This window comes from Dendrobates tinctorius, unplaced genomic scaffold (assembly GCF_039654945.1).
Source record: "Dendrobates tinctorius isolate UK_male_01 unplaced genomic scaffold, ASM3965494v1 ptg000038l, whole genome shotgun sequence".
In the NCBI taxonomy this organism is placed as follows: domain Eukaryota; kingdom Metazoa; phylum Chordata; class Amphibia; order Anura; family Dendrobatidae; genus Dendrobates; species Dendrobates tinctorius.
In genome coordinates, this window is record NW_027361706.1 from 5457276 (window position 1) to 5476358 (window position 19083).

Here is a 19083-nt window from a genome sequence, read left to right on the forward strand (position 1 = left end):
ATTTTTATAGGCTTATTATGTATTGAAGTATAAGGTGAAACTAAAAACCTATGAGATTAATGACATCATTTGGTTCACTATTAGGCTGTGTGCACACGCTGCGGATTAGGTGCGGATTCATCCGCGCGGATTTTGTAAAATCCGCAGGTGAAACCGCAGGTCAAAAGACCTGCGGTTTTACCTGCGGATTGCTCTGCGGTTTTGCCCTGCGGTTTTTCATCTCCTCAATGGAGGAGATGGCAAACCGCAGGAGAATCCGCAGAAAGAATTGACAGGTCAATTCTTTCTGCGGATTGAAAACCGCAGATAATCCGCGCGGAAAATTCCGCACCATCTGCACTGCGGTTTTTGATTCCCATAGGGAATCCGCAGCGTGTGCACACAGCCTTATACTCTTAAATGGAATCTGTTGACAGGTTTTGCTATGTAATCCAAAAGCAACCTAATGTAGGGGCAGAGACCCTGATTCCAATGATGTGCCACTTACTAGGCTGTGGAGTTTTGTTTCAATAAAACCAGTGTTTTATCAGCAGGAGATTATCACTGGGGCACTAGCTGCCTCTTACGTCTTGGTCCAACCACACCCCCAGCAGTGATTGGCAGATTTCTGCCTATGCACAGTGTACACAGAAAGCTGCCAATCAGTGGTGTGGGCGGGGTTATACAGGTCTCAGCATTCTGTGCTCTGCTAGATCTGCAGCAGAGAAAACTGATTCTATCACAATTGCTGGGCCCAGTAAACTAACTGATACATCACTGGAATCAGGATCTCTGCCACTGTGTTATTCTGCTCTCAGATTACACAGCAACAACCTGCTGACAGATTCCCTATAATTCTGACTTGTATCCAGCATTTTTCATAAGCTTATCCCTCTGCAGGCGCTATCTGTAATTGTAAGTTGTCTTTGAATCAGTGGGTGCTGATATGTCTCCCATACTCAGAGCGCAGACACAAAGGATTCCCGCCCTCCTGTTTCTATGTAGCACATATTCAGGAGCAGTAGGAGCAAAAATGTCAGCAGCAGCATGGAGGATGTTGTACAGAAGTACTGAGCAGTGCACCTGGGAAGTCAGCACTGCGGTGATAATAAACCCTTAATAAAAGCAGCACTGTCTCTATGCCTCCTGGCTCACAGTCACTCTATATACGCAGCTGTAATGTGATTCCTCAGTGAGCTGGAAGTCAGTCTAGTCTCGTGTAAGATGGATTCTAGTGAATTCGGAGTACATGATGAGTGGAGGAGGCAGTGGGAAGGAGAAGTGACTCATAAGTGGGAAAGAAACCTGTTTCTAACATAATATATTACAAGGATTCTGATATTGCCTGACAAAGCAGCACATGGTGTGAAATGATCGTAGGCTGTTTGTTATGACATCACCAGAGGACTTTTAAGGATTATAAGTAGATAAGTTAGTGCCGTGGATTATTTTTTTACCATTGGAATAGACATTGAAATGCACCATCCTAAGGAAGTCAGGAGACTTTTTCCTAGCCCGCTGCCTGTTTTGCCTAGCCTTTCTGCCAGCCCTGGATAGCAGCCCATCAGGAAGATCATTTGTAGCCTAGAATTCCCATTACTTAGAATGTTTCAAACATTGCTATATTTAAACTACTGCATAATCAGACTCTAAAGAATCAATTCTCAATCTTAGAGGGCTGATATTTTATGCACTTAGAGGTTAGAAGATCAAAAATCTTGCATGTCTGGGCTCACAAAGTGACACCACGCTGTTCTGAGGTTCGTCAAACTGTTCCTTTCACTTGACTAGTGCGGGAAATTCTCATCTCCCATTGATGCGCCTCGCGCTCTTTTTTACTTTCTTGTATCTCTGCTAGCTCAAAAGATGTTTTCAGGTTTTTTTTTTTATTACAATTTCTGCCTTCTTTATTTTCAGCTACATAAAAGAACTATTCACATTTTAAACACTATGTTATGGAATAGTTTATAATTGGAAAGTGGAAAAAAAAAATCCTTTTAAAAGGTGTATCTAGGGAAAGTTTCTTTTTAGTCAACAATTATTTGCAAAAAACAAAAACCCACTCATGGATTTTAAGATATAGAGTTTAGATGTTTTGGGGATTACATATGTAACAAGGTGACACAGGGTGGTAGTCATGGTCGAGTTTACTAAGATACACAGTGAGCACCCCGGCCCCTTGCACATGTAAAGACAAGTGAAGTTCCAGTCCTGCAGTACAGTCAGTTACCTTCATCACGCGCTCATTTCAATCGCTGGAGATGAGTATTCAGGAAAACACCATAGGCCACAGTTCTGTTCCAACGGGAAAACTTTACTGTACACAACACAATGCTTCCTGCAACTTCATGAGGCTGCACATCATCAATGGCTCACATCTGGGTTTGAGAACCACAAAAGTCCTTCTGGGGACAGTCCCACAACATCAGGGCCCATCCACAGTGCCTGACAACTTGTATCCCCCAGACCAGGGTACCTTCTGTTCCGGGCTGTGAAGAGCATCCTGCCCTGGGCGAGCCTGCCCGGGCTCTGCTGCAGGAATAGGAAATCCCTTCCCTGTCAGCCTGTTGGAACAGCACCCTTCTTAACTCCTTCTGTCCCTGATCTACAGCAACTATTTGCTAATGCAGATACATAGCATGTACAGCACCATTGGGGTGCCCCATGGGCTTGGTGTGTAGGAGAGAGGAGGCAACTGAGAGTCCCCGCTACCTCCTTACCAATACATTGAGGGACCATCCCTCTATTAGATTTCCCTAATCAGGGCCTTCAAAGGGTTTTCAAATTCCTAATAATGAATTTAATCAGCCAAAGGGGACCTCAGTTACATATAATGTTGTCTCGGAGTCACTGGGCACATTCACGCATTACATAAAATGTCCATTGATTTAGATTAAATATTGTAATTCTTCATTTCTCCTGTAGGAGTGCTGTAGGGGAATAGAACACTTGCTGATCACTGGTGGTTACAGCAGAAAGACAACTTGGAATTTTTCTTTTTAAAGGCTCATATTAGTGGTTTTCTGATGATGCAATACCAGAATATAGATAGTTAATAATGGATACCATGATGTATAAGGAATCAGATATCAGCCCTATGGTAGAGAATTGAAAAATTTGTTAAAGGGAACCTGACAGCTGACACATTCCGTCCTATCCATGAGCAACGTGTGTCAGACACCGGCTATATGACTTGAGCCAGGTTTGTATGACTCTAAAATGTTGCGGCTTTAATTGGAGGTGCTGGCAACCGTTTTCTCAGCATCTGAGATCAGCCCGATTATGCTAATCACATGCTGATCATGTTTTGATCAGAGTAGGATCTGATTTTCTCCAAGTTGGAGAGAAAAAAAAATTCTCTACCTTCTCCATGCAGTCAGGCGGTGCCAGTGAAAACTGGACTGCACTTGGATGTCATCCAAGTGTGGTCTGTTTTTTTTTTTTTCCCCACGGACCTGTCTGACTCAAACACACCTGGCTGAAATCATACAGTCAGTGTCTGATACATGCTCCCCGTGGTTCGGGCAACAAGTATCGTCTGTCTGGTTCCCTTTAATAATCTTATACAGGCTTTGTCCCCTATATGAATAAATTAGTAATCCTATGTATATTTTAAAGAAGTCCTCCTCCTCCTCCTTTTAATATATTGCAGTTATCATACTATATAGCACTGGGTACTTACACATGCTCATTTTGTCTTTCTACCCAGCTAATTCTTCTCTTTTCTCTGCTTTTATGTAGAAATAGGAAGTCTCTGTTCCGTGCATGAATCATTCCCCTCTTTAACTCCTGATTCAACTGCTTTCCTCCACCTGCCAGGGACTTTTGCAGTGATGATTCGTATAGGGAAAACTGACCTCCTGCTTCTACATAGAGCTGAAAAGGATTCAGCTAGTCAATTTTTAATCGTGTGATATACCTAATGGAAAAGAGAAGAACTAGCTGGGTAGAAAGGCAAAATGAGCAATTGTAAGCACGCAGTGCTGATTGCAATATATTAAGAGGAAAAAACTTTCATGGGATGAGGAGGAGGGCTTCTGTAAGTTTATCTCTTCATTTTGAGACTTCTTTATGATATTTTTATTTTCATTTTCTTTCAATCTGAATTTATTTTACAACATAAATTTAGATTTTGACATTTTTGTTACTTTGCCTTTATTTATAGAAGATCAACTGTACATTTGAGCAGTTTTTCGCCAGCAGCCTAAAGTCTACGTCCCATGAATAAATCAAACCGGGGTTGCCGTTCAAGAAATGTCGTAGTCAATACAATGCAAAAATAGTATCAGTCTGTGCTGTTATTTCCCTCCATTTATTAATGTTTGTATTCAGCAATCTGTTACTTGTGCTTTGGCATTGCTTGGCACATTTATGCTGTTTCATGCTTATCCTGGGCCATTTTTCCTCTTTGGCGTCCTGCTGGCGCCGACTAGCGACACATGGACGCAAGCGGAAGTCATCATCATGGCAGCGGTGTGACCCGTACCTGCAACCGCCCCCCCCTCCGCTGGATATTGCTGATCATGCTCGAATGTCCTGGAACATTTTTTCCTCGTTGGTGTCCCGCTGGCGCCGACTAGCAACACATGGACGCAGGCGGAAGTCGTCATCATCGCAGCGGTGTGACAGGTAACAGCGACCGCCGATGGATCTCTTATCGCTGGTGAGATCTGCCTGTTTGGCAGCTCACTAGCGACTATTTAGGCTGAGTTCACACGTGGCGTTTTTTTCGCGTTTCCGCGGCGGTTTTAACCGCGCGATTTTGCCGCGAAAACGCGAAAAATAAGCATCCCATGCATTCCTATGGGATTCCGCAATGCTGTGCTAATGCTGCAGTTTTTACCGCAGCGGAATCGCTTCGCGGTAAAAACCGCAGCATGCTCATTAATTTGCGGAATCGCGGCGATCCCGCACCCATAGGAATGCATTGTTCCGCTTACTTTCCGCATGTGGCTGTACTCACCATGCGGAAAGTAAGCAGAACAATTGCGGATGGTACCCATGGTCCGGAGGAGAGGAGACTGTCCTCCGAGCTTTGGGTACCATATCCCTGTAAAAAATAGAATTTAAAATAAAAAATATTGTTATTCTCACCCTCCGGCGTCCCGCGCAGCCTTCCCACCTCTCTCCACGCTCTCGTTCCCAGTAGTCCTTTGCGAAAATGCCCGCGATGACGTCCCTTCTCGCGGGATCGCGAAGTCTCACGGTCATTCGCGCGACGTCATCGCGAATTACCGCGAGACGTCGCGATCCTGCGAGAACTGACGTCATCGCGGGCATTTTCCCAAAGGATTACTGGGAACGGATGCGCGGGACGTCGGAGGGTAAGAATAACACCATTATTTTTTTTTTTACATTCTATCTTTTACTACTGATGCCGCATAGGCGGCCTCAGTAGTAAAAAGTTGGTCACACTCGTCAAACACTATGTTTGACGAGTGTGACCAACCTGTCAATCAGTTCTCCAAGCGATGCTACAGATCGCTTGGAAAACGCTAGCAATTCTGCAAGCTAAATACGCTTGCAAAATGCTAGTTTTTCCGCGGGAAAATCGCGGGAATTTAAAATGCGATTTTCCCGCGGACTGGAATTCCGGAATTCTCGCGGTAATTTCCGCGAGAGTTCCGGTACGTGTGCACTTAGCCTTAGCGATGCACCAGCGATCCTGACCAGGTCGTATCGTTGTCGGGATCACTGGTACATAGCTAAATGTAACGGGACCCTTATCGGCATCAGTGATGAGAGAACGTGCTGGAATAAGGTGTTATCTGAGCTTGCTAGGCTGCTACCTGAGTGCCTTCGGCATGCTCGAATACTATGTTCGAGTCCCCACAGCTGCATGTCTCGCGGCTGTTAGACAGCTGCAACATATGCAGGGATTGCCTGTTTTTCGAGCATGCCGAAGACACTCGGGCTACCAGTTCCGTTTTATGTCAGGCTTCGTGTACCTTGTGGTACAGGAATCGGGGCGCAAGAGATCACTGGAGGGCGCAAGGACTGTAATTTTATTTTCCTTTACTTGATGATTGATAGTACAGACCAGGGCACTGGTAACAGATTGTAATGGAGAGCCGGGCAGCCTCGAAGCAATTTTGGATACACCTGGCCAGGTAGGTACAGAACCCCTCCTTCTGCGCTGTCCTTTTCCTTGCTGCCTAACAGCTCATCCTCCTGCTGCTGTCTCTCTCTGTTTTTTAAAAACAACCCGTTGCCTGCATGGCAGGCAGCTCGAGCCTATCACAGGTGCCGCTCCTTTGTGTCGGCTCCAGGCTCTGGTATACTGCTGTGCCACCGGGTATTACAGTAGATTAGGCCAGTAGACCTGCAGTCCCCTGCGCTCCAGATTTAGCTGCCGGGACTTCAGTACCCGGGCAACCATGGACTCTGGTATCCAGTTCTTAGCGCTCAGCTCTGCGGCGAGTTTAATCACAGCTCCACTCCCCAGGTTCTGCTCGACTTCTGTCCTACTGACACCTGGTAAGAGGACCCCCTCCTTGCTTCCAGGCATGACATTCCTTCTCCCTGTGAGGGAGGCAATGCCACTGTGGCAACCTGACTCCTGGGGTTCCACAATAAGGTCTCTTATTTAAAGGATGATTCACAAATAACCTTTTTATCCTCAAAAATGGGGGAAAATTGCAAAGTTCTTGTAAAAACAAGCAACCTGGCAATTTACCTCTCATTGAAAAAAATTTCTCCCTGTTCTCAGTTCGCAAAGGGATTTTAATTCTACAACCTAGGTTACTAACCACCTCTTCAGTCTTTCAAAGGCAGCCAGTATCTAACGCACTTACAAGTTCTTTGCTTTGGAGCTTGCAAGTGCTTCTCTAAAGCTGACTTTAATATACCTGCCTCCGCCTCTGCTTGCAACTTCAACGTGCACAGTTCTGACCAGTAGGGCAATTGAATTGTCAATCATCAGGAGCACACCACCCTTGGCAAGTAGAAAGTTGTGACGCTGGTGAGCGGTGAGCTCCTGAAACACTATCATGGGAGGAACCCTTTAAAAATATTTCTAATGATGGCAACAATAGCTTTCTAATTCAGTAAGAAAGTATATACTCTGCCAAGCCTTTGTAAATTCCCTATATGCATACTTCCTTTGGCTGGCTTACGAGGTGAGAGGGGTTAAGACAGAACACTTCATTCTGGAGATAGATGCAAAAGGGACATACTCTAACCATACATTTATAGCATATCCTTTAAAGTTTAGTTTTTTTTAAGGAATCCACTGCAGGAAGTGCTCTATTTTTATTCTATTTTTTAAGGCTTTTTTTTTTTTACTTGAGGCATTTCCTAATATACTGTAGTTTGGAAAAGCTTTTTGAAGTTGTTTTTTTTTTTTTTTTAATTTTCACAGTCCTTGTGGAGCAAATTCCAAACGGAATCCACATTCAAGAACTGGCATACCCCTTCCTTTTTTCCATAGCAAGATTTTAAAAGCTCAATGGAAAAAAATATTTTAAAAAAGAGTTATGAAAAGCAATGTGGATTTTCCATTGTATTGAATATGAAGGTTTTTTTAAGAAGATTTTGGAGCAGATCTGCTTCAAAATCCTCCACGAAAAAACTCTGCATGAACCTAGCCTGACATGCTACTTCTTTGAAGCAGATTCCACAATTTTTACACTGTCAAGAGCAAAACACAGTACGGAAAAAAAAAATGCTTCTAAAACCTTCAAGAAAAAAATTGTCTTAAAAAATTGAAAAAAGGAGCGCATTCTGCTTGGCAAAACTCATCCAAGTTTTCAGTCTCTGAAAAACCATGTGAACCTAGCCTAATATACCATAAGTGTTTTTGATGGGAAAAGCCCTTTATTTGGTTGAACCCAACCCTCCAAAAAAAAGCAAAAAAAAAACTGGGTCTTTTATGCATATGTTCCAAAAAGACATATCCACTGTGAAAATTCCAGAGTGGCAACATTGTAGTTGATTTTATAATAATAATAATAATAATAATAATGATAATAATAATAATAAATTTTATTTCTATAGCACCGACATATTCCGCAGCACTTTACATTTCAGAGGGGATTTGTACAGACAATAGACATTACAGCATAACAATAATCACATAGATTATAACAAATACCAAGGGGAATGAGGGCCCTGCTTGCAAGTTTACAGTCTATGAGGAAAAAAGGGGAGACACGAAAGGTGGGTGGTAACAGTTGCCCTGATTGTATGGACCAGCCATAATGTTAAGTGTGTAACAGTACAAACACAGAGGGCTAATGGATGCATAAAGCATGTGGGAACATGATGCGAGGAACCTGGTTATGGTAAAACTTTTGGCTGAGCCACACAGGGATAGATTAGGTTAATGTGTTGAGGCGATAGGCCAGTCTGAATAAATGCGTTTTCAGGGCACGCTTAAAATTGTGGAGATTATGGACTAATCGTATTGACCTGGGAAGTGCATTCCAAAGAATTGGCGCAGCACGTGTAAAGTCTTGGAGACGGGAGTGGGAGGTTCTGATTAATGAGGATGCTAACCTCAGGTCATCCGCAGAGCGAAGGGCGCGGGTTGGGTGGTAGACTGAAACAAGGGAGGAGATGTAGGGTGGTGCTGAGACATGGAAGGCTTTATGGGTGATTGTAATAAGTTTATACTCAATTCTGGAGTGTGGATGGGTAGCCAGTGTAATGACTGGCACAAGGTAGAGGCATCAGTGTAACGATTGGTGAGGAATATGATCCTGGCTGCAGCATTCAAGACAGATTGGAGAGGGGAGAGTTTGGTAAGAGGGAGACCGATTAGAAGAGAGTTACAATAGTCCAGACGAGAATGAATAAGAGAAACAGTAATAGTTTTTGCAGACTCAAAAGTAAGAAAAGGTCGAATTCTAGAGATGTTTTTGAGGTGCAGATGACAAGAGTGAGCCAGTGATCGAATGTGGGGGGCGAAGGAAAGCTCGGAGTTAAGTATGACCCCAAGACAGCGGGCATGTTGCTGGGGAGTAATAGTGGAACCACAGTTTTACTCTTATAGCAGTACACTACATATTTCCTTTTCCAACTTATGCTCCGGCTCATTTCTTTGGTTTTGCTGTAGTTTCTTGTACTTTGTACAAACGGGGGTGTGCAGATTTTCCCTTCGCCTTGTCCATTAGTATAGACTTACCTGGCAGTGTAGCACAGAAACATTTAAGTAATGAAGTTGCCTTGATGATTTATTTATTTATTTATTTTAACAAGAATGTTATTTGCTTCCTGTAGAATCCTATGGCAATGTCAAGAGTTTTGCGCAATCAATTAAGTTTTGAGAACAGCATGACTTTGTAAATTCGCTTTTCTAAGTAACGACACTTGACCCCGAACTCTTCAAAATCAGTATCATTTAACCTTTTTATGACATTGACATTTTTATTCCTTGCTGGTTAAATAATGTATTCTGCTTGTTTTTTGTTTCTAGGTTGCCATTCCTTGAAGGATCTTCATAATGAAAAAAGAACAATGACATCTCAAGCAGAGCTCTAGATGCTGAGATAGACGTCCTAATCCTTGTTTTTAATATTATTCCTAATCTTTTTTTTATTTTTCCTGTCTGGGACTACAATACAGCACAGCTATGTATGGAAGTGCTCGTACAATCACTAATTTGGAAGGCAGTCCTTCCAGATCGCCTCGTTTGCCAAGATCACCTCGTTTGGGCCATAGACGAACAAGCAGTGGAGGGGGAGCTGGTAAAACGCTGTCAATGGAGAACATTCAGTCTCTTAATGCAGCCTATGCAACGTCTGGACCCATGTACTTGAGTGACCATGAGGGTGTTGCGTCTACAACTTTTCCGAAAGGAACCATGACTCTTGGAAGGGCTACTAATAGAGCTGTCTATGGTGGAAGAGTCACAGCCATGGGAAGCAGTCCAAATATTGCCTCTGCTGGTCTTTCACACACAGATGTCTTGTCCTACACTGACCATATAGGCTTGACCAGCTCTGCTCATCACCACCACCATCATCACCAGATTCCTTCTATGTTAAGACAGGTGAGAGACAACACCATGCTTGATCTTCAGGTTCAACTGAAGGACCTACAGAGGGAAAATGAGCTGCTAAGGAAAGAGCTGGACATTAAAGACAGCAAACTTGGATCTTCCATGAACAGTATTAAAACATTTTGGAGCCCAGAACTCAAGAAGGAAAGAGTCCTCCGAAAGGAGGAGGCTGCAAGGATGTCCGTTCTGAAGGAGCAAATGAGGGTGTCTCACGAGGAAAATCAGGTATTTTTCTTGAACATGGGATGTAGAAAAATCGTTTTTGAGATTCTCACGGAGCATTTTTCATTTTAATAATTTAGAGTGAAGATACATTTCCCTTTTATGTTGTTCTCTGTTGAATGCAGATGTGTTAGCTGTGAGTTCCGATACCTTTTTTAATTTTTTTTTTTTTTTGTAGAAAAGTGTAAATAGTGACAGCTTTACATTTTTACTTGAAGAAGTTGTTTGATGTTAAACTGCGTGAAATTAACTCCTTGCATAATAATTTTAGGATCTGCCCATCGTCCAAACCAGAGCTATAGAAATAAAGCTTAGGAGGAGTTCTCAGTAGTAACCCATAGGGACATCTTATTTTTTTCACTTTTCTGTTTAAGGGTAAAGTCCAACTTTGCATTCATGTTTTCAACTTGGATTATTTTGGGCCTACAGCACCTATCGAGATCTATGGGAACAATTTCTATGAGAACCGATTCGGCAGCCATAATTCCACCCACTGTCTTCTATGTCTTGCTAATTTATCAAATGCATTTTAGTTGGAAGTATCGGGGGGGGGGACGTACTTTTATAATGGAATGTGACCATGGGATCAAATTATATAGGGAATGTTTGTAGTCTTTAAAGAGGTTATCTGTACTTTTACATTGATGGCCTATCCTTATGATAGGTCATCAATGTCTGATCAACCGAGGTTCTGGCACCCAACACCCCTGCTGATCAGCTGTTATCGTTGGCGGCGGCCACTGGCCGGAAGTACTTACGGAGCTGTTCGTCTACTTGTAGTGGCCGGGGTTTGGTACTGCACATCCGCCTCCTATTGATTTGTATAGGAGGCAGATGTGCAGTACTCTATGGCAGCCACTATAAGTAGACGTTCAACTTCGCAAGTAAGTACTTCCGGCCAGTGGCCGCCGCCAACGATAACAGCTGATTAGCGGGGTTGTTGGGTGCCGGACCCTGGTCGATCAGCCATTGATGATCTATCCTAAGGATAGGCCATCAGTGTAAAAGTGCTGGATAACCTCTTAAACTATGGAGATGCATAAGTCTGCATGGAAGCTGCAAAGACAAATAAAATTTATTACAATTGTTTACAAAGTTACCTACATTTTTTCTTTTAGATACTGGAACAATATTAAAAAACTAGTTTCCATTAAATAGGACCAGTTTCCAGGTCAAAATTGGACAGTTTTTCCTCTGCTTTATCCCTGATGCTTGACTGAGTATGCCACTTTTTGTATTTTTAAAAGTTCTTGAAATATGGGCATTTTTATTTAGTGCTAATTTGAATGTTCTTTACAAGTGGACATTGCTCACAGGCTCCTCTGGGGCGTGTCTTAAGACTCCTGCATAATTATCCTATGAGTATCACCCCCTCGTTAAAGACCATAAAAGTTAACACTAACTAAAAAAAGGCTCATAGCTCTAGAACCTTATGGCGGATTTTAAGAAAACAAAAAGCGGAATACAATGGGGAGCGTAGGGGTGAAAATGAGAGCAGGTAATGGGGCTACATTTGACCTGGTGACAGGTCTTCTGTAAAGGGCTTGTTCATGGTATAGTTTATTTTTAAATGCTGGGAATGCTTTAAATTTAAAAAAAAAAAATCATCTGTTTAATCCCTGCCGATCCAGGATCAGCATTTTTTTGACTGTGACTGCTTCAGCCAATCACTAGGCTGAGTGGTGACATCTCCATGTATGGCAAGAGACCAATGAGTCCTGTGATTGACTATGGTTTTGATATAAGCATATGATCAGCTGCAGGGGATTAAACGAAGACCAGGAGAGTGGTGCAGGATTAAAGGGCTTGCCTGACCTTAGGCTACAAGTCTATTTGACTCCAGACTTGTGAATCTTGACATCAGGCACACTGCATGCTATCAGTATTCTTTGGTGCCATGTTATGTGACCTCAAGAATGCGATTTACATACTTCCAGCCACATTCCAACTAAAACGTGTCCGACCTCACAGAATACGTTTGCATCCATCTAGATGACTTGTGACCGCATGCGCTCTGCACCAGCACTGGAGCTTCCTCATGGCGCGCAGTGCTTGCGATGTGAGGATTCACAAGTCTGTAGTCACATAAAGTGACTGCAGACTTGTAGCCTAAGGCTAGTTTCACATTTGCACTTTATAGCGCTGCGACGGCCTGCGCACGGCCGCTGCTAAGCCCCGCCCCCTACCGACTCCCTGCCCGCCCCATCCGGTCATCGCCTCCTACTAGCGCACATGGGCGCTTGCGATCTGCGCACCCTATCTTTAGCATAGGGTGCGCAGAACGTGCGCTGGCCATGCGCTAGCAGGATTTTGGTGTGCGCTGCGCACTTTTGAAGGTGCGCCCGTGTGCGCCGAACGCAGCATGTTGCATTTCGGCGCGCACGGCGCACCTTCAAAAATCCTGCTGGCGCACGGCCAGCGCACGATCTGCGCACCCTATGCTAAAGATAGTAGGAGGCGATGACCGGATGGGGCGGGCAGGGAGCCGGGAGGGGGCGGGGCTTAGCGGCGGCCGTGCGCAGGCCGTCGCAGCGCTATAAAGCGCAAATGTGAAACTAGCCTAAGGCCGGATATCCCCTTTAAATAGGTAAGTAATGTTTACTTTTTAAGCACTTTACAATATTTTTTTTTTACCCCATCTTCTACCTGATCATGTAAGTAAAAGCATTTTATTTCCAACAATAATTGGTAGATGTGAAAATATATATATATTTTTTATCCGTACCGCAAATTGCATTTCTCCATGATCAATCAATTTGACTGATGCCGTTGTATCATTCCCTTCCAGGAAATCAGTATAGTAAATAGCAAACCTATCTGTATCTGCCCAGGAGTAGTTGCACCTTCTCACTTTTTATAAGATGAATTATGCACTTATTCCTTAGCCTTACGCATTTTCCTTTTGATATATGATACATTTGGCATCAGATTCATCAGCATAAGAAAAATAAATTAATTTAGAGCTTACTCTATTTACAACCTTTTTGAATTTTTTTTTCAACGTGTTAATTACCTGTTTTACTATTTTATTATAACAAACTATATATCAGTCGATGGAATAATAAATCACTGTGAACTAGTTATTGTAATGTGAATATATTAATTTTGATACATTTAAAATGGGTTATGTTCAGGCCGTAAATTGGTTTTATGTATAGTTTGTACCTGGTGAAATAAAGGTTACTTTGTAGAAAACTCAAGATAGTTCATCGAAGGGGTTAGGTCAGTTTTAAAGAAGCTCTCCTCCTCCCATCAAAATTTCAATCCTCTTAATATATTGCAATCATCATATTATATAGCACTGTGTACTTACAATTTCTCAGTTTGCCTTTCTACCCAGTTAATTCTTCTCTTTTTTTCATTAGGTCTATGACATCACATGATTAAAAACAGCTCTGTACAGAAACAGGAAGTTCCCCCCCCCCCCGAGCCATCATTAGAACTACAATTCTACGTCATCGAAAGTCTATGGTGGGGGGAGAAGCAGTGCAGCTTGGTCAGGAGTTGAAGAGGGGAATAACGCATGTATGGAAAAAGAGACTTCCTATTTCTACATAGAGCTTTGAAGGATTCAGCTAGTCAGTTATTAATCATGTGATGTCATAGACCTAATGGAAAAGAGAAGAATTAACTGGGTAGAAAGGCAAGATGAGCAATTGTAAGTACACAGTGCTATACAATAGGATAACTGCAATGTATTAAGAGGACGAAAACTTTGATAGGAGGAGAACTTCTTTAAGCACGTTAATGCCAGCATATACCATATCAAACAGCAGTTGAATTGGGAAGTGATGTTCTATTTATTCTGCCATTTTGTTCTAGTGATTCGCTGGGTCACAACCATTGGACATTAACTAATGTTGATATTCTGTTTTTAAACTACTTCTAGTTTATGACTTTTCACATGTGTGCATGTCCATCCCAGTTCTGTTCATGCTGGATGAGAGTTCTCTGGCTCTAGAATCCTGCTGCCTTCACTAGCTCTCGTGTATCGGCATAACCTCAATCATGGAGTGATTTTCCTCTTACAGTCCAAGTCCACCTTGATTCCAGAATCTATCCTGTGTTCACTCCCTTATGTCTACACTAATACACAGCCTTTACCCCATCTCCTTGCAGACAGCCACATGTTTGCCCTCCTCTATATCTCTACTGTGAAACAATACATCTTGTACATTTTCCCTTGAAGACTTGGATGTGCCCCCTCTTCCCACACTGCTCTTCATATTTAACCTCCTTCCCCTCCTTCCTGATATCAGCAGGCTTATCCAACAGTCTAATGTATATGGGTCCCTCGACTCCTCCCCAACATCAGTTTTTTGGAGAGATGATCTGGCGTGCTCAATTTTGAACTGCCAATCCTTTTGTTCCCGCGAAATAAGCTCTCACCCGAGATGTTTGGCAGTGGCTCAACATTTGGAGGAGTGCTCAACAGAGTCAATGCTCCTCTGTATATAGGAGTAGGTGGAGGTAACTGCCCGACCGACCATCGGCCAAAGCATTTGTCAACCGACAGCTATCTATTCAAGGATCACCTAACACTCGGAGAATGGATGGCTAAAAAGAATAGAATTGACAAGGCTAAGAGCAGTGTGTCGTCAGATCTATGTTAGAAGCAGCAGAACAGCCAGCTAGATTATACTTTACATTAGTAAGGTAGTAGGAAATTAAATGTTTAATGAAGACTACAGTCATGGCCAAAAGTTTTGAGAATGACACAAATATTATATTTTCACATGATCTGCTGGCCTCTGGTTTTTATGTGTGTTTGTCAGATGTTTTTATCACATACAGAAATATAATTGCAATCATATTATGAGTAGCAAAAGGTTATATTGACAGTTAGAATGAGTTAATGCAGCAAGTCAATATTTGCAGTGTTGACCCTTCTTCTTCAGGACCTCAGCAGTTCTCCCTGGCATGCTCTCAATCAACTTCTGGATCAAATCCTGACTGATAGCAGTCCATTCTTGCAAAATCAATGCTTTTATTTTGTCTGAATTTGAAGGTTTTTGTTTGTCCACCCGTCTCTTGATGATTGACCACAAGTTCTCAATGGGATTAAGATCTGGGGAGTTTCCAGGCCATGGTCCCAAAATCTCTATGTTTTGTTCCCTGAGCCATTTAGTTATCACCTTTGCTTTATGGCAAGGTGCTCCATCATGTTGAAAAAGGCATTGTTGATCGCCAAACTGCTCTTGGACGGTTGGGAGAAGTTGCTCTTGGAGGACATTCTGGTACCATTCTTTATTCATGGCTGTGTTTTTAGGCAAGATTGAGAGAGAGCCCATTCCCTTGGCTGAGAAGCAACCCCACACATGAATGGTTTCAGGATGCTTGACAGTTGGCATGAGACAAGACTGGTGGTAGCGCTCACCTGGTCTTCTCCGAATAAGCCGTTTTCCAGATGTCCCAAACAATCGAAAAGGGGATTCATCAGAGAAAATGACTTTACCCCAGTCCTCAGCAGTCCACTCCCTGTACCTCTTGCAGAATATCAGTCTGTCCATGATGTTTTTCCTGGAGAGAAGTGGCTTCTTTGCTGCCCTCCTTGAGACCAGGCCTTGCTCCAAGAGTCTCCGCCTCACAGCGCGTGCAGATGCACTCACACCTGCCTGCTGCCATTCCTGAGCAAACTCTGCACTGCTGGTAGCCCGATCCCGCAGCTGAAACACTTTTAAGAGACGGTCCTGGCGCTTGCTGGTCTTTCTTGGGCGCCCTGGAGCCTTTTTGGCAACAAGGGAACCTCTCTCCTTGAAGTTCTTGATGATGCGATAGATTGTTGACTGAGGTGCAATCTTTCTAGCTGCGATACTCTTCCCTGTTAGGCCATTTTTGTGCAGTGCAATGATGACTGCACGTGTTTCTTTAGAGATAACCATGGTTAACAGAAGAGAAACAATGATGCCAAGCACCAGCCTCCTTTTAAAGTGTCCAGTTGTGTCATTCTTACTTAATCATGACAGATTGATCTCCAATCCTGTCCTCATCAACACCCACACCTGTGTTAATGGAGCAATCACTGAAACGATGTTAGCTGGTCCTTTTAAGGCAGGGCTGCAATGATGTTGGAATGTGTTTTGGGGGATAAAGTTCATTTTCTAGGCAAATATTGACTTTGCAAGTAATTGCTGTTAAGCTGATCACTCTTTATAACATTCTGGAGTATATGCAAATTGCCATTAGAAAAAATGAAGCAGTAGACTTTGTAAAAATTAATATTTGTGTAATTCTCAAAACTTTTGGCCATGACTGTACAGTCTATAGAAAGTTGCAATAGTAGAAGGAACCCAGCTCACCCCTTCTGAAACACTGCGATCATAGCCACTTCTGCAAGATTTGGCACAACCGATAAAAAATATACCGTAACTTTATTCCGATATGATTAAAATCTACATCTCCAGAAACATCCAACAGTGATAAGCGAATTACCTACGCGTTTTCGACTGAGGCCCAGTCTTTAATCATTGATAGCCAATTCTATCGGAATTAAGTTATCTGGACATACGACTTAAAGATTTTTTTTTTATCAGATCTATATAGAAAGTTGCCTAATTTTGCATTTGGGGAAACAAGTAATCATTTAGAAAAATGATTGCAAAAGTGTCCATATGCTTTGTCATCCGATGTGTGCGGAGAGTTGTCATGAGGACGTAAGTAGGGTGTCATGGGGATATAACGTATGTGTTTTTTTCCGGAATTCTTAATTGTAGGTGCTATTATCCTGAGACATAGGGATATGACAACACGGGAGCTATATCTCGTTAACACAGGATGCTTGACTTCACAAATCCAAATATGAATATTTTATGAATCAAACTTGTGTGGGGCATAAGGATTTTCGAGAAAAAATTTTAAAAAAGCATGCGGCGACTTGTTGAGCCAAGGTTGCCATGGGGCAGAGGGATTTGGTGTAGACGAGGTTGTCATGACAAAGTAAGATGTGACAACTGCTATCCCTTGGGTAAGCAAAGTGCTCTGTTGTATGCAGCTGCTAATAGCTACTAAAAGCTCAAAGCAGTAATATAGCACAATCACATACACATCGCTTCTATAATGCCAGGGTATATAATAGTTGATGTACGAGCGGATCATTAGAACGTAAAATGTCTTCTGGTGCTTCATGGATGGTAAGTATGTATTTTACTATAACCTATATTGTGAAGGACATGAATGACTGGTGCAAAATGGACACATGTCACGAATGTGTCACGTCCTTCCAGGAGATCTAGGGTTAGGCAATCATTACACATTGGGAATCGTAGGTCTTCCATTTAGCCTTTGTGTTTTGTTTCTCTTATTCTAAAGGACTTCGTTTCCTTCAGCGATGAAAAGTTAATGACTCTTTGTATGCTGTTGGAGACACGCAGCTCCATCTCACAGCTGCTCCTGACCTGCTTATTTTCTCCATCTATAAAACCTGGCCAGACCTTGTCATCCCTGCCTGTGAAAGTTTACTTTCTGGCTTGCTGAAGTTGAAGATCCTAGTTGCTGTTGGAGATTGTTGTCTGCTGTTTTGGGGTTTATACAGTACTCTCTCCATTATCCTATTGCCATTTGGTATATACCTTCCTATCCTTCCCTATATTCCTCCCTACTCATGGTGATTGTTTTTATATGCAAGTCGCTTTTTGTTATCCCTGTTTGTCTTAAGTATTTATGCACTATCATATCTGTCCCAGGCCACCTGGGGGAGGGAGAGGGCCAGCTTAGGGCATATCAGGAGCATAGTAAGGTCAGAGACTCAGGCCTCTCTACCATCATGAGTACCCCTTGCACGGGGATAGTTAAGGTTCCAGGCACAGTTTGAAGCCTCTCTTCCTTACGGAAGACCGTCATAGTACTGGTAGTAATTGTGACGCTGGTGTAAACACCATGCATATTATTCTTTCTTTATAATTTGCCATTTGATGTGCCAAATCTAGTGTTAGAGATAAATTAACTTATTTGTAAAATATATATATTTAGTTTTGCTCCATATACTTCAATATTCTCAATAAATAACCCTGAACGTTTATCTAGCTTTCTCAACATCACATACACAGTTTGTCACAGTTTATCTCCAGTGTATCTCAGGCCATTGCCAACACAGATTATCAATGTGTCTGAGTGATGCTAATCTGTCACTGACCTGATCTTGTTGTTAGGTAGTAAATGACCAGGGATTTAAAATAATGGGGTACAAGATATGTGCTCTTGGATTTGCCTTCTGCATTGACTCTTAGTGTTATGTGGCCCTTTGACAGTGATGACCTCTGTACTACAAGTAAGCCTAATTTTATGCCCAATATTACACTAAGTATTGGCAGTAAACTGAAAATAATTCCTGCACCTCATTGCTTGTTTAGCTTCTTTTTTAGACACTGCTTGCATGTTTTTGCATGTGGTAAGAATAGAAAAATAAGAAACAGCATCTGCAAAGTAAAGTCTAATGAACCCTAGGTGGTGTTCATCATTTATTAAAATATTTATGGTAATAATATATCTTTGCATCATGTTTATATTGTTCTAATGCACGTAAGCTAACCATTAATTGTTAAAATATATTTTTGGTTTTGCTCTTATGGCATTCATTGTGCTGTAAAAGGCCCCACAGTATGACTCTCCAGGATAGCATGATTACGGCAATGCCAAACTTCTATACTGTGTGTGTTTTATTTGTTTTTTTTTTAAACATTTTTATTTTTCGGTCGATGCAACTGTATAAGGGCTTGGGTTTTTTTGCACCTTGAGCAGACATTTTAATTGATACCATTGTGGAATAGATACGATGTTTTGATCAGCTTTTATTGCATCTTTTTTCAGTGTTGCGGCTACTGAAAAAAAAAAAAAAAGACTTCCAGCAATCTCATTGCAGGGAGACAATGGGTGCATAGAATGGT

At 42.3% G+C, this 19083-nt stretch overlaps 1 protein-coding gene across 7 annotated transcripts in view; it reads left to right on the forward strand.

The window, feature by feature from the left end:
* The window catches only part of ERC2 (ELKS/RAB6-interacting/CAST family member 2), a 1295684-nt gene that overhangs the window by 57540 nt on the left and 1219061 nt on the right, over positions 1-19083 (forward strand). For 6 of the 7 annotated variants that reach the window (XM_073574140.1, XM_073574143.1, XM_073574147.1 and 3 more), the window contains exon 2: positions 9395-10204. In XM_073574140.1, coding sequence (XP_073430241.1) covers positions 9551-10204 — 654 coding nt within the window. In that variant the 5' untranslated portion in view covers positions 9395-9550. Of the gene's footprint in view, positions 1-6216; positions 6457-9394; positions 10205-19083 lie in introns of those variants that run through there. The other variant, XM_073574141.1, reaches the window with a different exon arrangement.